At 38.9% G+C, this 18,647-nt stretch overlaps 1 protein-coding gene and 1 pseudogene across 1 annotated transcript in view; both read right to left on the bottom strand.

Moving 5' to 3' along the window:
* FHOD3 (formin homology 2 domain containing 3) overlaps positions 1-18,647 on the bottom strand; it is a 687,613-nt gene that overhangs the window by 133,156 nt on the left and 535,810 nt on the right. Inside the window, exon 11 of the mRNA XM_027869130.1 lies at positions 6,899-7,012. Within this exon, the coding sequence (XP_027724931.1) occupies positions 6,899-7,012 (114 nt within the window). The remainder of the gene's footprint in view (positions 1-6,898; positions 7,013-18,647) is intronic.
* On the bottom strand, positions 15,125-15,224 carry LOC114048236 (annotated as a pseudogene).

The following is an 18,647-nucleotide window of genomic DNA, read 5'->3' as shown; positions in this document are numbered from 1 at the left end:
TTGGGTCTACTTTAGCAAGCTGTTGACTTGTTTTTCATGATTTTCTTGCATCACTCTCAGTTACCTTCCCAGTTTTTCCTCTACTTCTTTTACTTGCTTCTCAAAATCCCTTTTGAGCTCTTCCAAGGCCTGAGACTGATTCATATTTTTCTTGGAGGCTTTGGATGTAGGAGCTTTGACTTTGTTGTCTTCTTCTGGTTGTATGTTTTGATCTTCTTTGTCACCAAAGTAAGATAATATAGTCTGACTCTTTTTGCGCTGCTTACTCATGATCCCAGCCAATTACTTGAGTTTTAAACTCTTTGTTAAGGTAAGAGTCTGCTTCCAAAGTGGAGAATGTACTGTCCCAAGCTTCGGGGGTTTGTACAGCTGGTTTCAGAGGTACTTCTAGGGACCTGTAAATTTTCAGTTCTTCCAAGGTATGATGATAAGGGGCAAGGTGTTTCCTCTCCACTGCCACAACAAGCTCCACCAAGCCAGTGCTCCTCCTCGCCCCAGGACCGCCCCTCAGAACTGTGACCCTGATCCAATCACGGGCAAAGCAAGAGATTCCTGCCTCAGCACTGGCAAAGAGATCCCTGCAATCCCCCTCTGATCAGTCCCTCGATTGCCTCTCAGTCTGTGGGCCGGGAGCTCAGGAGACAGCCACTGCCGGGGCCGCGCTCAGGACTTGCGGCTGAGACCTAGCTCCTCTCTCACAGCAGTCACAGACTTTTCCCACTGACCTTCTAAGTTGTCTTTGGCGTTTATGGGTTGAGAAGTCTGGAAACTGCCACAGTTGCCCAAGATTCAGTCCTCTGAGGCCTGCTGCAGGGTTGCTGCGGCTTGTGCGCCCATGCCGAACTGCGCTCCTTTCCCCACCTGGCACGATATACCTTTCTGATCAGCCATCCAGGTTGTCTTGGGCTAGAAATTTGTTTCACTCTGTCTTTTTGTGGGTTCTGCTGCTTTAGAATTTGTTTAGAGCCATTTTTTATAGGTATTTGGAGCAGTTTGAGGGAAAGCTCAAGCAAGTCACTGCTTTTCCTCCCCCATCTTGGCTCTGCCCCCTTAATTTTCAATAACGTATAGAGTTTAAACAGAACAGAGGTGGCTAGTGCTATCACCCCTCTCATTCCTAATAGTATGCTTCTATTAGTATAATCTAAGGTTGTTAGCTTTTTTGGCTGCCATCTTGCATTTTTTACTCATATTGACTGGGTTCTTTTACTTAGAGGAATAGCAAATAGATGTATTCATATGCAGCCAAAACAATGACCCTCCATACACAATTTCCACATACAATTTTTGTACTCAGATATACTTCAATGGATCAATTACCTCATTGCTACAGGCACTTCTTTTGCTGGGGAAGGCTATAACTCATACATGCTTTCTCATCCTGCAATTCTTACCCATTTCCTTCCTTAAATCCTCCTGAGAAAATCTACCCAATCTGTTGGAGACCTTCCTCTTGATTTTTTTGGTATTTTGTGTATACCAGTGCATCATGGTAGATCCACAGATGGTAAATCCAGAATTAGAAGTTACCTAAGAATCCATCTAGTCCAATCCCTCATTTTATGAAAGAAGAAACTGAGGTCCAGACAGAGGGTAAGTGAAATGAGAATGAGAAATTAGTAGTTTAAGTACTGCACTGATATCCATGTCCCACATGTCCCTGATGATACTGTTCATGTCACTTCTTACATATAAACCATGCTTAGAAATATGCTGCAGTGTATTTACACTCATCAAATATCATTCCATTTTGCCTTTTGGGTTACTGGCGCAGAATTATAGGATTTAGAGCTGGAAAGGGTCTCAGAGACCACTTAGATAGTCTTGTTTTACAAATGAGGAAACTGAGGTGGATAGAAGTTAAATTGTTTGCCCAAAGACACAAAGGAAATAAACAGAAGAAGGAGGATTAGAAATCTAGGTCTTCTGATACTAAATACTATACTTTTTCCAGTCCTCTGAATTTTTATTCTCCAGAGACTTTAATAATCCATGTTTCACAGATATGTAGCATTGCTGAGGAGAATATTTACATTAAAATATATGCTTTTATGGCAGGAAATATCTCAAGATCACTACAACAGCTATGCAGTTATCCAAGTAAATTCCAACCTGTTCTCTTCTTCTTAAGTACCTTTCCAAAATATCTGTATTGATTAATGAATTACCTCAATGAACCCATCCAACTAATGCCATAATAAGGACAATGAAGCATTCTTCATCCACTTGGGTTTGTCTGTGTGGATTGTAAGACTGGTCTATTTTGAGCATCTGTGAAATTCATTTTAGGAAACCCTGTATTGTTCCTTGGAGTTGATGCAAACAGTACAATGTCATCCACAAACAGAAACATATAGGGACCCTAACCATATGAAATTTCTTTTCAATTTGAATTGTGTGCAGGACTATCTCCATGACAGAATTAAACACTTTTATTGACTAGGTCTCCTCTGTTGTATATGTTGCTTAATTTTGATAATCATAAGGTAGAAGAAATTGTTTCTGTGGTTTTATCTATCAAGGATTCTTGTATGATTTTTAACATATGCAGAGTGTTACTATCAGCAGGAAACTTTTTTTTGGAAGGAATATATTTTTATTTTTTAAATAATATTTTATTTTTCTCCAATTTACATGTAAAAATTTTAAAACATTGGTTGTTTTTTATTTTTTAAAATTTTGAATTCCAAATTATAACCCTCCCTCTCTCTCTTCCCCCCCTTCCTGAGATAGTAAGCAATCTGATATGGGTTATACATATGCAATTGTGTAAAACATTTCCATATAAGTCATTTGGTACAAAAAGCTTTTAAGGCTTCATATTTCTTTACTAAGTCAAAATTTTCTTTTTCGTGATTAAAAAACAATAGATGCAGTAGGCTCTTTATTTTTTATATCACAGTGAACTATGACTGTACATTTTGTTATTGACACCCATCTGGAAAAGCCTATCTGATTCCTTATCTAATTTTCCATCAAGGATAAATATTTTCATACTAATTAACTATTAACTTCATTCTAATTTTACAGAGATGAGAAAGTTCCCGCACAGGCCTAAAGTTACTGATGTCTTCTCAGTTGCCTTTTAGAGCGGATAATAATAGTATCAACTATCTTTTTATTCTTTTGAAACTCTCCCCTCTCCTAGACACCTTAAAAGTGTATACCTGGGGGAGCAGCTAGGTGGCGCAGTGGATAGAGCACCGGCTCTGTTGTCAGGAGGACCTTAGTTCAAATCTGACCTCAGAGACTTAACACTTAACTAGCTGTGTGACCCTGGGCAAGTCACTTAACCCCAATTGCCTAGCCCCCCCAAAAAATGTCTATACCCGAGTACCCCTGAAATTGTTCATCTACCCCAAGGTGAAAATGGAAGTTATTTCTCTTCAAAGAAAATGTCCTCAGGTTCACAGACCATAGGCGTCCTGGATTCCTTTTCCCTTCTCAGGGGAGCTCTGCTCTTCCTCAGCTTCCTTGAGCTGAACTAACTCCATAAGTCCATTTTGTTCTCATTATTTCCATTTCCGCTCTCATTTTTATCTCCTACCATGTCTCATAAAACTTTTCAAGTTATTTTTCCAGTCCCTCCATTCAAGGTCAATTCATCCTACGTGTTCATTTTTGCTTTCTCTTTGAATCTATAGGGTTCCCCCTCTTAAAATCCTCAGATCTCTTCACCATTCCATCCCTATGGTTTTATCAGTCCAACTACCCTAGTATTTAGGTCTCATCCCTCTTGCATCATAAGACACCATAACCCTCTAAATATCTTCTTCTCATTGATTCCAATGTCATTGATCCTGCCAGAAAACCATATTGTAATGGCCATTCAGGCTCTGTTTCAAAACACCAAGTAACTTACATAGTTAACAGCTGGGCAACTTTAAGCACTCTGTAAACTTAAACAGTTTGTTAAAATTACTTGGTGTTTTACAATTTTTAAAGGAGGCAATTTAAAGCTTTTAAATTTAGTAGGGAATTCATACTTTAGGGAACTGTTGGACTGGATGACCTCTCTAAGAATGTAGAGTCATACAAAAATAAAGCAATGATACAACACTTATATTTTAACATAGCAGACTTCTGAATCACCCCTCAATCTGCAATCACTTTTGGGGGGCAACTGGGGCATTCTGGGCAGTAGGAATATCCACTTGTTTAGGGTCATTAAGAATCAGATGTATAAATTCCTGAGAATCACAGGAATAATCTATAATGAACTAGATGAGACAGGGCAGATGGCAAAGATGTGCCTGATGCTACTCTGAGGCCTGCAAAGGAGATGGCGAAGGGCTTTTCTTCCCTTCTATGTTTCAAAGACGACTGTGGATGCTGATATATATAGTGCTCTATCCACTGTACCACAATACTCTAGGTGATTCCATCTCTAGTTTCCCATTTTCCCATTCTCCTTGTTCTCCTCTTCACTTCCTTGGCTCTAAAGATCTGACTTTAAATCAAAGACTTTGGTAGCCCTCTCCACGGCCCAGATGACTTTGACTACTTACTCTGGAGGGATAGGTTAAGGCAGAGGTGGAAAAAATGACTCACCAGATCTTTACTGACCCCCATGCTAAGCTGAATTGTAGACAAGAGATATGACTGTTATCAACGGTGATAACTGATAGGGCAGACACAGCTGGGGAGCCTTTGTACAAAGCATAACCCGCCTATCCCATTATGCTGAGCCATAAGGATCAGGGTCCCTCACCTTTTGAAGGAGGCACATGCCCTGTCCCAAAATAGAGAAGGTCTTAGAAGATATTGTCAAGGATGCAGCTGTCACTGATCTTGACATAGCAGCCATGGCTTGGCCTAAGATTTTAGAGATGACCTAGTCTAGGTACTTCCATTCTACAGATAGAGTCACACTTTAAGCAGCCTGTAACTCAGCCCAGCACTCAGGAGCTCTCCAGGCACCCACACAGCAAGAGAGACAACCAGCCCAGAAATGGAGGAAAAGCCATTTGGGAACACCACAGCCCTGGAACCCTACTACATTTTCATGTAGAGGCCCTAGCTCTCTTGATCTCTTTCTGAGAATAAGAGAGTCTCAGAAGGGACCTCACAGATCTAATCCAATCTAGACCTCATTAGGAACCCCCTTCTACACACAAATAGTCATCTAGTCTCCTCTTGAAGACCTCCAGCAATGGGGAATCCATAGCTGAAGAAGGGAAGGCTAGTGACATACCCTTACAATTCTCCTTTCCCTTAACAACCTATTATGAATGTATCTGAGCTCTTCCAGCCTAGGTTGTATTTCAATATGTGCTATGTATTTATATAATACTTTTGTTTGCAAAGTGCTTTTTCTACAATGACCTCTTGAGACTCATAGTGCAAGTATTATGCCCATTTAACACATGGGAACACAAGTGTTATTATTCCTGTTTAACACATGAGAACCCTGAGGCTCTTACAGTTTCAATTATTTGCTTGTGATTCTACAACCAATAAGTGTCTGAGGCAAGACTCAAACCTAGGTATATTTAATTTTCCCTCACAATCCTATAAAATCCAAGTCATGTCTCTTCTGTGGGTTTCAGTAAAATGAGGGGATTGGACCAGATAACTTCATGATTTAGAGGCCAATTTGGTAACATAAAACCTGGAACTTTCAGATCCTATAGGAACCTATTTCAGCTTAATTGATCTTGATGTAATATAACAAAAATCAGTTACCTAACCCTTTCAAATCCACTCTTTTCAGTGATTAATTCTTTCAAATAGTTAAGTGTTCATTTCTAGCATCCTCGATTCTTTCTTACTTGACTGAAGGGCTCTCCAATGTCCCACTGTGGTACATAGGTGAGTCTGGGCTTATAAAGGTTAGGCCAGGGCAGTGTGATAGTGAGTTGACATTTAAATAGCACATGTGCCAGGCACTGTGCTAAAAGCTTTACAAATATTATTTCATTTGAGCCTTGCAACAACACTGCAATCTGGGTGCAATTTTATCCTCATTTTACAGAAGGGGAAACTGAGGCAAATGGAGGCTGGGGGGTTTGGTTTGTTTTTAAGTGACTTGCCCAGGGTCACACAGTTGCTAAGTGTCTGAGGCTAGATTTGAACTCAGGTCTTCCTAACTCCAGGTTGAGTGCTATATTCACTGTGCCCCCAGATGTCCTCTAGCTCTGGCAGGTCCTATCAAGCTGGAAGTGACTCTGAGCACAGGCCCACGAATGTCTTGTCATCCAAAGACCAGCTTAAATGAATTCAGAGAGGCTGTTCAACACGAAAAGGGTGGACATTCGGCAATGAATCTTTTGGCCAGTGCAACTGGGATAAAGAGAACGCACACCAATGTAAAATTGGATCATTTGTAGCAAGGAGGTTCCCACCAAATGGAATTCCTTCCATGTTACCATAAAATTCTTTTTGCTCTTTTAGGAGAAAATACAAGAATTTTTGGATCCTTGCTCAGTGATATATTCTGGTCAATCCTGTACTAATTACTAAAAAAGTTAATGGATATCTGATTTCTTTATTTTTTCTATGAAGTCTACCCAGTAGGGAAATAAAAGTGGATATACACAATAAAATTACATTTTTTAAAGAACAAATTAAGGTAAGCCAGATTTACTTTTTAATACTTACTTTTCATGCAAAGTAGATAGGAAGAGGAATGCAACTAACATTTAACCTTCAATGAAATAATCCATAGAGTATGTTGGTCAAATAAAAGAGGGAGAGGGCGAAACTGAAGAGAGATTTTTTTTCCTTTTGAATGGTTTTCTCTAAAGAAAAACACTTGAAATTCTGCCACTCTGTCTTCTAATTTCCTCAGTTCTCTCCAATAATTTTACTGGCAATGTTCCATTCTTAGAATTTCATTTTTCCTTTGTCCCTGGATGACAGAGTCATTAAAGTATTGACATATTTATCATTTACTAACCTTTCTGATTTGGCCTCCTGGTGAGGTGAGAGGGATGAAGTAGGTGTTGTGGGTGCACTCGATCCTGAATAACCTCTTGTAGAGAGATAAGAGCTGTTGCCATAGTTGCTATATCTGATGAGTCCAGGAGCCCAAGCAGAATGGGAGAAGAAAGAGAAAGAACCTCAGTCAGCAAAGGTATAGCAAAGATATAGCAAAGCCACTTGGTTCCTACATAGAAGCAAAAGGATACTTCCTCACAGATCACCTCAACTAGGCCTTGATATTTACTGAACCTGTATTTTGGCCAGGGAGGATGGGGCCGGGGAATTGTGAGTGTGAGAGGGAAGAGCTGCATCCTCTTGGATATAATCCATAAGTACTTATCAGAGGAAACCAGGCATGGTTGAAAAAATGGCACCCAATGGCTTACTCCAGACCAGTTGAGTCTTCAATTACTCCTTGAACTTTGACTTTCAATTAAGGAACATCTTCCTTAGGCTGGAGTATAAGGAACATCTAACCACCAGCTGGGTGGCTCAAGTGGAAAAAGTGCTGGGCCTAGAGGAAGATGAGTTCAAATAGGACTTCAGATACTTACTAGCTGTGTGACTCTGGACAAGTCACTTACCCTTTACCTACCTCAGTTTCCTCAACTGTAAAATGGAGATAAAAATAGCAGCTACCTCCCAGACTTGTGAGAATCAAATGAGATAATATTTGTAAAAGTGCTTAGCATAGTGCCTGGCACATAGTAGGCACTATATAAATGCTTATTTCTTTTCCTTCCCTTTCCTTAGAAACCCAGTTGTCTAAAGCTTAGTATGAACCCCACAATCCAAAATATTCTTTGATTTAAATTGCTTTATAAAATAAAAAAATACAACTGGAAAATGAAATTATGTGAGAAGCAAAGGAACCACATAACTAAAAGTACAACTTCAAGAGTCCTGAGAGAGATTTATTAACTGGTTTGAGACTCGATAATTGATCATTAGGAAGGGAGCCGAAAGGCTAAAAAACACAAGTCAGCAGGGTTCATTCTGGACAAATGAAAGAAAACCACTAGGACTATCATCTAGGATTCATTACAAATGTACATGCAAATTATTTGGTAACATATGTTACAAGTGAAAAGATCGTTAATTCCTTCCAGTTATAACATGAAGCATTTTCTCCCTTTCACAAATGCATGTGGGTATTACTCTCTGAGAAGTCTCTAGAAGTTATTTTGGTTATGGTTAAAGATGCTTCTCTCTCTGGGGAGAAAAAACAATCCACAAAAAACAGAGCTTTATGTATTTCTATATCCATCTCATTCATTAAAATACACACACACACACACACACACCCCTCAAAATACCCAACTTCACTATGTGCTTGTTGAGCAAAGAGAAACTGTTTCCACAGCTTCTGGAATGACCATTTATCCCCCTAGAGTCTACTGTATCACTGTTTTCATCCAGGACTGCATACAAAGCCAAAAGGGCAATCATTCAGTTTTCTTCCATTTTTCTCACCCTACAATCATATTTAACTGACAGGACAGTTACAGGACATGCACATATCCCAAGGTTTCCTTTTGTTCTTCAGAAACAGATGTCCTTTATCAATTGTTCCTGTTCACCGCATGGAAAATTTCCATGGAGTAAACACAGATCATCATGAGTTACTGGCTAAATATATTAAATTTACTTTACCCTCTGACCCCGTCATAAAGCCCATATTGACTATTTCCCCTTCAGAATAATTCTCACCTCTAGGGCCTGATTTGACTTATGAACAACTGTCTGGATATGTGATAATCATTAAAAACACACTCTACTCAAATATCTTGCTACCCAGAAGAGTGAGGCTGACAACTTTGCGCAGCTCTGCCTCACTTAAATCCAATACACATGGAAGTCAAGACATCATTCCATGATGTCTTAGATGGGAGGTAATCTCAGAGGGGAAGGCACTAGCATGCCCAAGCATAAGATGGGGAGAAGGGAAAAAAGGTGAAGGATGAAAGAAAGGGCAATGGAGAGAATACTACGTAGGAAAGATGAGAGAAAGAATGAAACTGCAGGTACTCTGTAGAGATTCCCATTCATACTCTGGGCTGCTCCCCCTTTTTACATTCATTTACCTATTCTTCATGTTTTTCTGGACTTCATCTCTAATTCATATACACAAGGCATACAACACATCAAAAAATTGGACGTTCCTCACAGACTGTTACATCACATTAAGTATCTATATGACTCAATTGAAATCAAATATAGTTGACTTATTTTGGGGGCTGCCAAAAGAACCAATCAAAAGCATTTGATTCGATTGCCTCTTGATCAATCCAGTCTGGTTGCTAAATCAGCTAAAGTCACAGGAGCACAGGCAGCCTTTAAAATTTAATTTAAAAATTCTACAGAGGAGAATCTAGGATCAGTGTCCAAAAAAGGCTTAGAAGTGTCAGAAAAGGGGCCAGATAGATAAGGAGAAGCATAACCACTGAAAGGAGAAGGCTTCAGACAAAAAGCAGGGGAAATTCTGAAGTCATCATCAATGGAAAGGAAATGCTAAAGGAGAACTGCCCAGTCTGGGTCAACAAATATCCAATCTGCTATACAGAAAAGCTAAGGGAGAGCAGGACTGAAGCACAATCAGCCTGCACTGGGAGCTGAGATTTTCAGGCTTAGAGGCTTCAGGTTTTATTAATGCCATTATTTATGTCTGCCCAAGGCTCATGGGGGATTGTGCACCTGTTCGACTCCAGGGCTGAATACATGGTCTGGTGATTTTCATTTTCTTAGTGACTAAAGAGAATTGGCATTATGGCCATCTGATCAACTGCAGTCAACTTAACAAATGGTCAAACCAGACCTGCATGATGTAAGGATCAAACACTAAAATGACAACTATTTCTAAAACTATACTTGTTGAATACTGGAAAATTCAGTAAGTATGAGCAGTATTTATGCTATGCTCAGATAATACTATCAGAAATGTTCTAAGACATTTGCAGAACTCTTCAATAACATCTCACATTTTACATTCTTAAGCAAATATCAATCTTTGATTTTTACAAGGGTTCATTGAGGAAGTTAGTACACGTTAAATTACTATCAGTAACTTTCCACCCATCATCATGTTGTGATTATGGAGACAAAGTAGAATGTTTGGACCAGGAGGGCCAATGCTGGAATTATGGAGGAGATTAGAGACTTCATTAAAACATTTTTCAGCTTCCGATAAAAGTCTAATACCCCATATTTAAAAGGAAATGACACAAATTTACAAAAGTAAGACCTGTTATCCCACAGACATTTGGTCAAAGGATATGAAAACTCAGTTTTCAAAAAAGGAAACACAACTATCAACAACCACATGAAAAACATTCAAAATCTCAATAATAAGATAAATACAACTAAAAAGAACTCTGGGATTCCACATAACATTGATCAAATTATCCCAGTTAATGCAATCTAACAAAATTCAATGATGCTACAATTGTGATAAAATAGACACTGCTAGTGGAGTTGTTAGTCCAATCTTTTGGAAAGCAACACAACTATGTACTAAGAGTTTTACAAATGTGAATCCTTTTGATTCATTGGACTCCTTATTGAGACTACAGCCCAGGGAAGTTATTGACCAGAAAACAAAACAGCAAAACAAACTTCTCTGTACAAATGTATTTCCAGTATCAGTGGATATGTAAAGGCAAAAAATCAGAAACAAATTAAATGCCCAACAACTAAGTAATGGCTGAATAAATTATAGTAAACGAATGGCATGGAATGGAATAGTAATACACTATGTTGTTGTTCAGTTGTTTCAGTCGTATCCAACTCTTTGTGACCCCATTTGGGGTTTTGTTGGCAAAGATGTCAGAGTGGTTTGCCATTTCCTTCTTCAGCTCATTTTATAGAGGAGGAACTGAGGCAAACAAGGTTAAGTGACTTGCCCAGGGTTACAGAGTTAGTAAGTGTCTGAGGACAGATTTGAATTCAGGAAGATAAGTCTTCCTGACTCCAGGCCCAGCACTCTACGCATTATGGTGCTGCCTAGCATCCCTTGGGTATATCAGTTTCTGATTGTGACTTGGTTGGGAGCATAGTGAGCAAAATATTTAAGGACAACACATGTTTTTAACTCCTCATACATTTTTCCCCTAAAAAAAAGGATCTGAGATATGTGCTCAGGGATATGAACCAGGAATATAAAACTCCACTCAAAAATTACCTGGGAGATAGTTTTTTAATTTATATAGAAGCAGGTAGGTGGCATAGTAAATAGCTTCCATTATAAAATTAACATAAGTAATTTTATAAACATAGAATAATTGATTGATCACACTGTAACTATCATGCCACTTTCCATCTGTACCTCTGCTGGGTTTCAACTCTATAGAACTCCACAGAATATGATGCCTCTGTGCCCGATTATGCCCTGATGTCTTTCTCTTTCTCAGTTTCCTTTTCTCTGTCGTCTTCCCCCATTAGACTGTAACTCCCTGAGGGCACAGATTGTCTTTCTATTTCTTATTTGTATTCTCAGAACTTAGCGTAGTGCCTGGCAAATAGTAGGTGCTTAATAAATATTTATTGAGTTGAATTGAATTGAGTATTGTTAAAAAAAAAAAAGGTAATGGGTAATATTTTAAATAAATTTACATGTAGCAGGAAAAAAACCAGAAAGGCAGAAAAAGAAGAAAGAAAAAGGAAGAAAAGATACCCACCTATTAGAAGAAAAAGACCGGAAATTGTAAGGATCAGAATCAGAATCAGGGTACTTGTTCAAATGTACAGGGTCTGACACACTGTTGAAGGAAGGAAGATGTATATATTATGTAGAGTATGTCATTAAGAAAAGGGTATAACATTATTTCTGTTATACATGCCAGAAAGTGACTGTAAAATAAGTAGCTATGTCAGAATATCCTTTTGTAAACTATGTTTTTGTCAGCAGTGCTTTTAACTGGGGTATTAACAAAAGGACTATATCAAAGTGAATACTACTTACCCAGTCTTTCTGTAAAGTATACTTCCTTCAGACTCTCTACTGAATCTTAAAGTAAGAATCTTCTGTGTAGCTTAAATAACTAATGAAAAGCTTAACCAGGCTGAACATAAAGACATTCTTATATTGTAGTGGTTTTTGATATCGGAGTTAATGAAAATAACGGCAAACACTACAGAAGCCAAATAAAATGAGCAACTACAAAGCATGTGCTCATGTTCCCCAGATGAGTCCTAAATAATGCCTGTGCCAAGAGCACATGTGAAAAATCTACCTGTTTTCTTTCTGGACTTCTCTTTCCTTTTCTTTTGTGGTTAAAGGAGAGTCCTCAAAATCATAAGAGAAAAGGTGAAAAGGAGTATGTGGTACATAAGGCAACTTTTCTACCACTGGAGATGCCTTCTGATTGGTAGATGCTGATGAGGAAGTAGTAAAAGCTGATGCAGATGAGGATGGTGAATGAGAAGCCTGATGGGGAGATGATCCGGAAGATGAACCAGGCACAAACGAGGAGTTGCAAGATGGGCTCTTTGATTTAACACTTGGAGGAATCCACTTTTCTTCAATCAACACACTTGTGGCAGTTGAAATTTCAGAGCTCTCTGAAATGTTATCACTCTCAACTTGATTTAACTCTGAAGGAGAGTTGATTTCACTGTAAGAAAGAGTTGTAGCAGAGAGGAAAGAAAAAGGGTAAGGAAAGAAGATTTGAGAAAGGAAAGGGGAAAAAAGAAAGCTCAAAGCAAGCTCTAAAATTAATACCACTTGAGTACAGTTCTGTCCATTTACTGATAGTAGAACTACACATGACCCTAAAGAATATGACCACACCACTCTAAAAGCAATGAGGTCCCTAAGTCACTGGGCTGTCTCTTTGAGGGCCAGGGGTGGATATTACCAAGCAGGCCCAGTTTAATGAGTACCGGGAGCAGGCAGCTGCCTACGTGGTTCCATTTAAGGGCCATCCGAAAGGCTCCCAGTCTCCCAAATCCCCTTCTACCTTGTGCCCCAAATTTCTTTCAAATTACATAATTAGAGTTTCATTCCTTGTCTTAGGTCAAACAGACTTTATTCCTCATTAATGGGAAATAAAACAAGGAGAGGGAAGATATCGAGTCTTTTAAGTGACATGTATGCAAGCCATTCTATTAAATCATTTTCTGAAAGGAGATTCTGAGGAGAAAAGTGAGGGGGGGGGGAGAACAAATGGAAAAAGGTAGTGGTGACAGAGTAATCAAGCAGGATAAAACATACAGAAAGCAGAGGAGGGGGAGCCTGAAGACTAATTTTCCTGACTTCACAACTTTGCCTACGGATGATCCTATCCACTGAGCCAAAGTCAATCAGAACGACCAACTCTTTCAGGCATGTCCAATTCTGCCACATTTGTATGATCATGCTATTAGAATAAATGCTTCATCTGAAAGCATCCCATGTGTACACTGGGATACGTTCCTTCTTGTTTCCCAGAAACTAACTGAATAAGCAAGCCGCTGAATTTTCCCCAGGCTTCAGCTTCCTCACCCGTATAATCAGGCAGACTAGATGGTCTTTGAGGTCTCATTAGCTAAGATGTGTGCTTTGGTTTTTATTCTTCATAGGTTGAATTTCAGAATTCAAAAGATCCTGGGGTCACAGATTTAGAGTGGGAAGTCCTTGGAGACCATCTGGTCCCATCCTTTTGTTTGAAAGATGAGGAAAAGGAAGTTTAGGGGAGTTAAATAACTGGTTGAACAGGTAGGAAATGGCAAAAGTAGGATTTAAATCCAGGCCTTCTGCCTTCAAACATAGTACTCTTTCCACCACATCACACTATTTGTATTTTTTAAACCAATTATTCTTTAGGGGTTAAAACGGTTTTGAGTTTTTAATCTGTATAGTACTTGTGGGAAAGAGGCCAATTAAATAATGATGTCTGACCCTCAAATTTACTAAAATATAAACCAGTTTTGGTCAGAGGATATTATCATCCCTATCTGTCTTAATATAAATGCTGAGCAAAAGGATCGTCATGGTTATAAACCACTTTTTCCAAGGCAAGAAAAATGCTTTAATTTTCACTCAAAGCTTCCTAAGCATTTACTTCCTAAGAGCAGGAAGTAAAGAGGAACCTTTGTGGCCTTTCTGTCTGTAATCTGGGTGAGTTTGAGGATCTGGATTTCAGGGTCTACATAGCTGCATGGGTGTGAGAGAGGGTGTATATAAATTTATATATGGTCTGGATATATAGGCTTCCTTTGTCCCTGGTTCTCAATTGAAATAAGAGGGACATATGAACTCCCTTACTCTTTCTTGTCTACCAGAATTCCTGTTGGTTGTCTCGCCCCATTCCCATAGAAGATAAATATGCCTATAGGGTTTGTTTCTTCCCCTGGACATGTCTCTTTAGGGGCTGGGTAGCTCTATATTCCACCTCCAGATGAGTACGTATATCTTCCTCTTCTTGAAAGAGTGTGATATAGTGTACAGAAAGCTAGCTGTGAAGCCAGGAAAACTTGAATTCACATCTTGCCTCTGACACATATTGGTTATGTGACACTAAACAAGGCACTGAACCCATACATGCCCCAGGAAATTCTCTAAGACTGAGTTGTAGAGAAAGTGCCGACCTGCACAGGTCCAGCCTCTATTTGTGCTCTATCCCTCTCTCATCACCAGCCTTATTGTCTTTATCCCAGGAAATTCTGGAGGGGATCAGCAGGAATTAGTTTATTGAGTCAAAAATGTTTCAAGACCTCCTGAGAAAAGTCATGAATGTGTTAATGTTTTAAAAATTGTCTCTCTCTTAACCCAACAAAAAACTCTCCCAGATCCAACCTCTCCTTTTTTCCTACCACGAGCCACTGTCCCATCTTTCTTCTTCCTTGCACTGCTAAACTACTCTTAGAAAGAGAAGCCTGATGCTTGCTGGCTGACTCAACTCCCTGACCACCCAATCCCTTGCAGTGTAGCCAGCTTTCATCTACAGTACTCAACTGAATACATTATTTTGAAAGGAATCTCCCAACCACCCAAATGAATCTTTTCTTAGTCATCCTTCATCTCTCTGTAGCACTCTGACATTACTGACTATCCCTTTCTTCCTGATACTTTCTTCCTTTGCCCTCTGGAGCACTGCACTGTCTTTTGTCTTTTCTCCTCTCTCTGATCATGCTGTCTCTGTACCTTTCTCTTCCTCCTTTTGGGAATTCCTTGAGATTATCTTTATCTCTCTTTTCTATGTTTTCTCTCTCTCTCTCTTTCTCTCAAAATATGGGATGTTTCACAAATGCTTATGTCTCTTTGCACAGAGATCATGCTAATCTTCTCTCTAACATTCCAGTTTAGTACACACACACGCATGCACACACACACACACACACACACATACACAAACATATACTATGGAAGTGAGCACCTCTAGCAATCTTATCCACAATATAATTGCCAACTTGAAAAAACAGAATAACTAAGTTGACTAAAGATACATATATATGGATATATAACAAGTTTTGTTGTAATATATAACATATTACATAGATATATAGTTATATGTGCATATAACTATATTGTACAGTTAACAAGTTAACTAAAGATAGACATATGTATAAAATACACATTTATACATACAAATATAATTCCCTAAAAGTACATATGCCAAAAATATAAAGGGAATAAATACAAATCTATGCAAAGTAATAGTTAAATGCAAGGTAGTCTGGGAGGAAGTGCACTAGTAGTTGAGAGGAACAGGAAAGGCTTCATGCAGAAAACTGATGCTTGAGCTACATCCTGACGGAAGAAAGGACTCTGAGGGGCAGAGGTAAGGAGAGAGGGTACATCTACCTTAGGATTTCCCCCACTGCCCACTAGCTGAGTGCCTCTAATATAGTAGATGCATAATAAGTGTGTGTTGAATTTTTAATAAAACAAAAAATGTGAATAAATGCAGTAGTTTTGTAACAAAAAATATTCAATCATTTTTGCAAACTAAGGCTGCGTGGAAAACTAACTGAAACTTGATACAGTGGAAAGAATATTTTCTTTAGAATCAGAAGACTTGGGTTCAAATCCTACCTTTGATGTTTGCTACTTGTGTGACCTTGGGCAAGTCACCTAACCTTCTTGGGCCTCAGTTTTCTCATTTGTACAATGAGGGTGTTGAATTTGATTACTTCCAAGGTTCCTTCCAATTCTTGTAATTTAATAAATGAAATATAGGCCAGTTTACTAAAAGGCAGCCAATGACAAATTAGTAAAGTGAATTAGTATTAAAACTTTTAGATTTGGGTCCAACTATGGTGTGCACACAACCATGGTACCTTTCTTTAACCTGACAAGAGGCATCTTCCTCTCTCTCATCCTCTGAATTGGGTTCTGTGATTGGTTGCTCTTCTTCTTCTTCTTCAAATTCCTCCTCCTCCTCCTCTCTGATATAAAGCCAAGAAAAGAGACATGCATATAGAAAGAGACAAGGTGGAAGAAGGATGAGTTACACAAATAAATTGCATAGAAATTTAAGGGAAGGAAGAAAACAGGTGAAATTGAGGAAGACAACACATGTGGCTGGTAGACAAGATGAAACCCCTGCTAAGAAATCTTAAATCAAAGAAGTCTGAGAGATACAGAGGAAAGAGTTCTGGATTTGAAGTTAAAGGACCTGGGTTGAATTCTTGGACGTTCACTTATTATCTGTGTGCCTTTGGGTAAAGCATTTAACCTTATTGGGTCACAGTTTCCTTATATGTAAAATGAAAGAGTTGGATTAAGTGAACTCTAGGGTTCCCTCTGGTTCAAACCTATGATACTATGATGGGGATTGGCAGCCTCAGCCCATATATCAGATAGCAAGTGGACAGATTTTTCTGTGGTAGGTGGTCTAGATGCCAACATACAAGCCTTCCTGAAGTCAGGGAGAGCTGTTGCCAGAAATGAGAGTTAAGAAATCAATGCCTATAACTATTCTGATAATTTTCCATTTGGCTCTAGGAGTCTGGAGTCTTGGGTTCCTGGTTTTGTTACTAAATAGCTGTGTGACTTAGGACTTAGGTAAATCACTTCAGGTTTCTAGGATGATCTTTCTTCCCCCATAGCAAAAGGGAGTTGAGTGAGATGGGTCTCCAAGGCCCCTTCCAGTTCGAAAATTACTATGATTCCTTCCTCATGCTTGACCACAGCTATGAGCTTGATTTAAAATAGAATTTTTATTTCCAAATATCTAGTTCCTAAGTTTACTAAAACAAAGGATTCTATCTATATGTAAATTTAAGGGTTGGAAAATAGTTCCATAGATTTGACCTTAGCCTTCATTCCTAAAGACCATTATTGTTTTTCCAAATCATCATTCTAGTGTTTGGTTCTTCTCATCTAATCTCCTAATTATATGTGGACCAGTAAAATATGTTCCTTTGATTTCCTAATCCAATGGATATACTTCGAGAAGACAACAAATCTAGCTTTTAAGACATGAGGTCTGGTCCTGACACTGTTTTCAGCTAGTCTAGTCAAGCACATGCTTTTAATAGATAATTTTCTTTTGCTCACATGCTGCTGAAATCACTGTTTACTGCTGCTGCAATAAGGTTATTGCTAATGTACACTCTCCCCATTTTCAAAGACACAAAAGGACTACCTTAAAATAATTGGAGTCTCACAGAATTTATAGAAGGAACACAGTCATTGAGCTGTAAGAGTCCTTAGAAATCATTTAATTCAACCTCCTCCATTACACAGATGAGGAATTTGAGGCCCTAGAAACATGAACTAATCAACAAATCAATGAACAAAAATTGAGTAAGCACCAAGTATATTCCAGGCACTGTGCTAGGCATGGAATCCAAAGCAGTCCCTGCCCTCAAGGAACTTACAATCTAGTGCAGTATACACACACACACACACACACACACACACACACACACACACACACAATAGAATCTCACCCCACACCAAAAAATACCAGATAACTTAGGAGAGTATTAGTTACTATGAATATCAGGAGAAGCTTTTCAGGGATGTAGAAATTCTAAGAGACAGAGGCAAGAAGGAAATACATTCCAGGCATAGGCTGGACAGATAGGATGGGGCCATCCTATCTTGAAGGGCTTCTCATGTCCCAAAGAAGCACTTATATTTTATCCTAGAGACAACAGGAAACCATTGGAGTATATTGAGCAGAGGAATGATGTGGTAAGACCTGCACTTTAGGAAAATCATTTTGGCAGCTATGTGGAAGATAGATTGGAGGGGAGAAAGACTTGAGGCAGAGATAAGAGGCTTTGCAATACTCCAGGTGAGAGGTGATAAAGACTGGAATTATGATGGTGGCCATGTGAGTGGATAACAGGGTATGAATGTGAGAAATGATGTGGAGGGGGAAATGGCAATATCTGGCAAGAGACTGAATATGTGAGGGTGAGGTAGAGTGAGGAATCAATGCTTACACTGAGGTCACAAACTTGGGTGATGGAGAAAATGGTGATGCCCTTAAGAGAAATGTGCAAGTCTGAAAGAAAGGCAGGTTTGGGAGGAGAGAACTCTATTTAGGACATGTTGAGTTATGATTCACCTACAGTTACAAAGTCAGCAAAAACAAAAAAAGAAAAAACAGTGCTGGAAATAGATTGTAGGTCTCCTGACTTCTCTATTATGTGCCCACCTCTTAAAGATTCTTTTCCTAAAAATTTACGTAAATTCTAATGAAGTCTGAAAAAGTCTTCAGAACTTTCTTTTCAAGATATTGTGTCTCTTTTACCCTGAGATGAATGACTTCAAACTAGTGCATTCTGTGAAA

The sequence above is a fragment of the Vombatus ursinus genome, unplaced genomic scaffold, assembly GCF_900497805.2.
Source record: "Vombatus ursinus unplaced genomic scaffold, bare-nosed wombat genome assembly UNPS02014791.1, whole genome shotgun sequence".
NCBI classification, from domain to species: domain Eukaryota; kingdom Metazoa; phylum Chordata; class Mammalia; order Diprotodontia; family Vombatidae; genus Vombatus; species Vombatus ursinus.
This window is presented reverse-complemented; position numbering and strand designations above follow the sequence as displayed.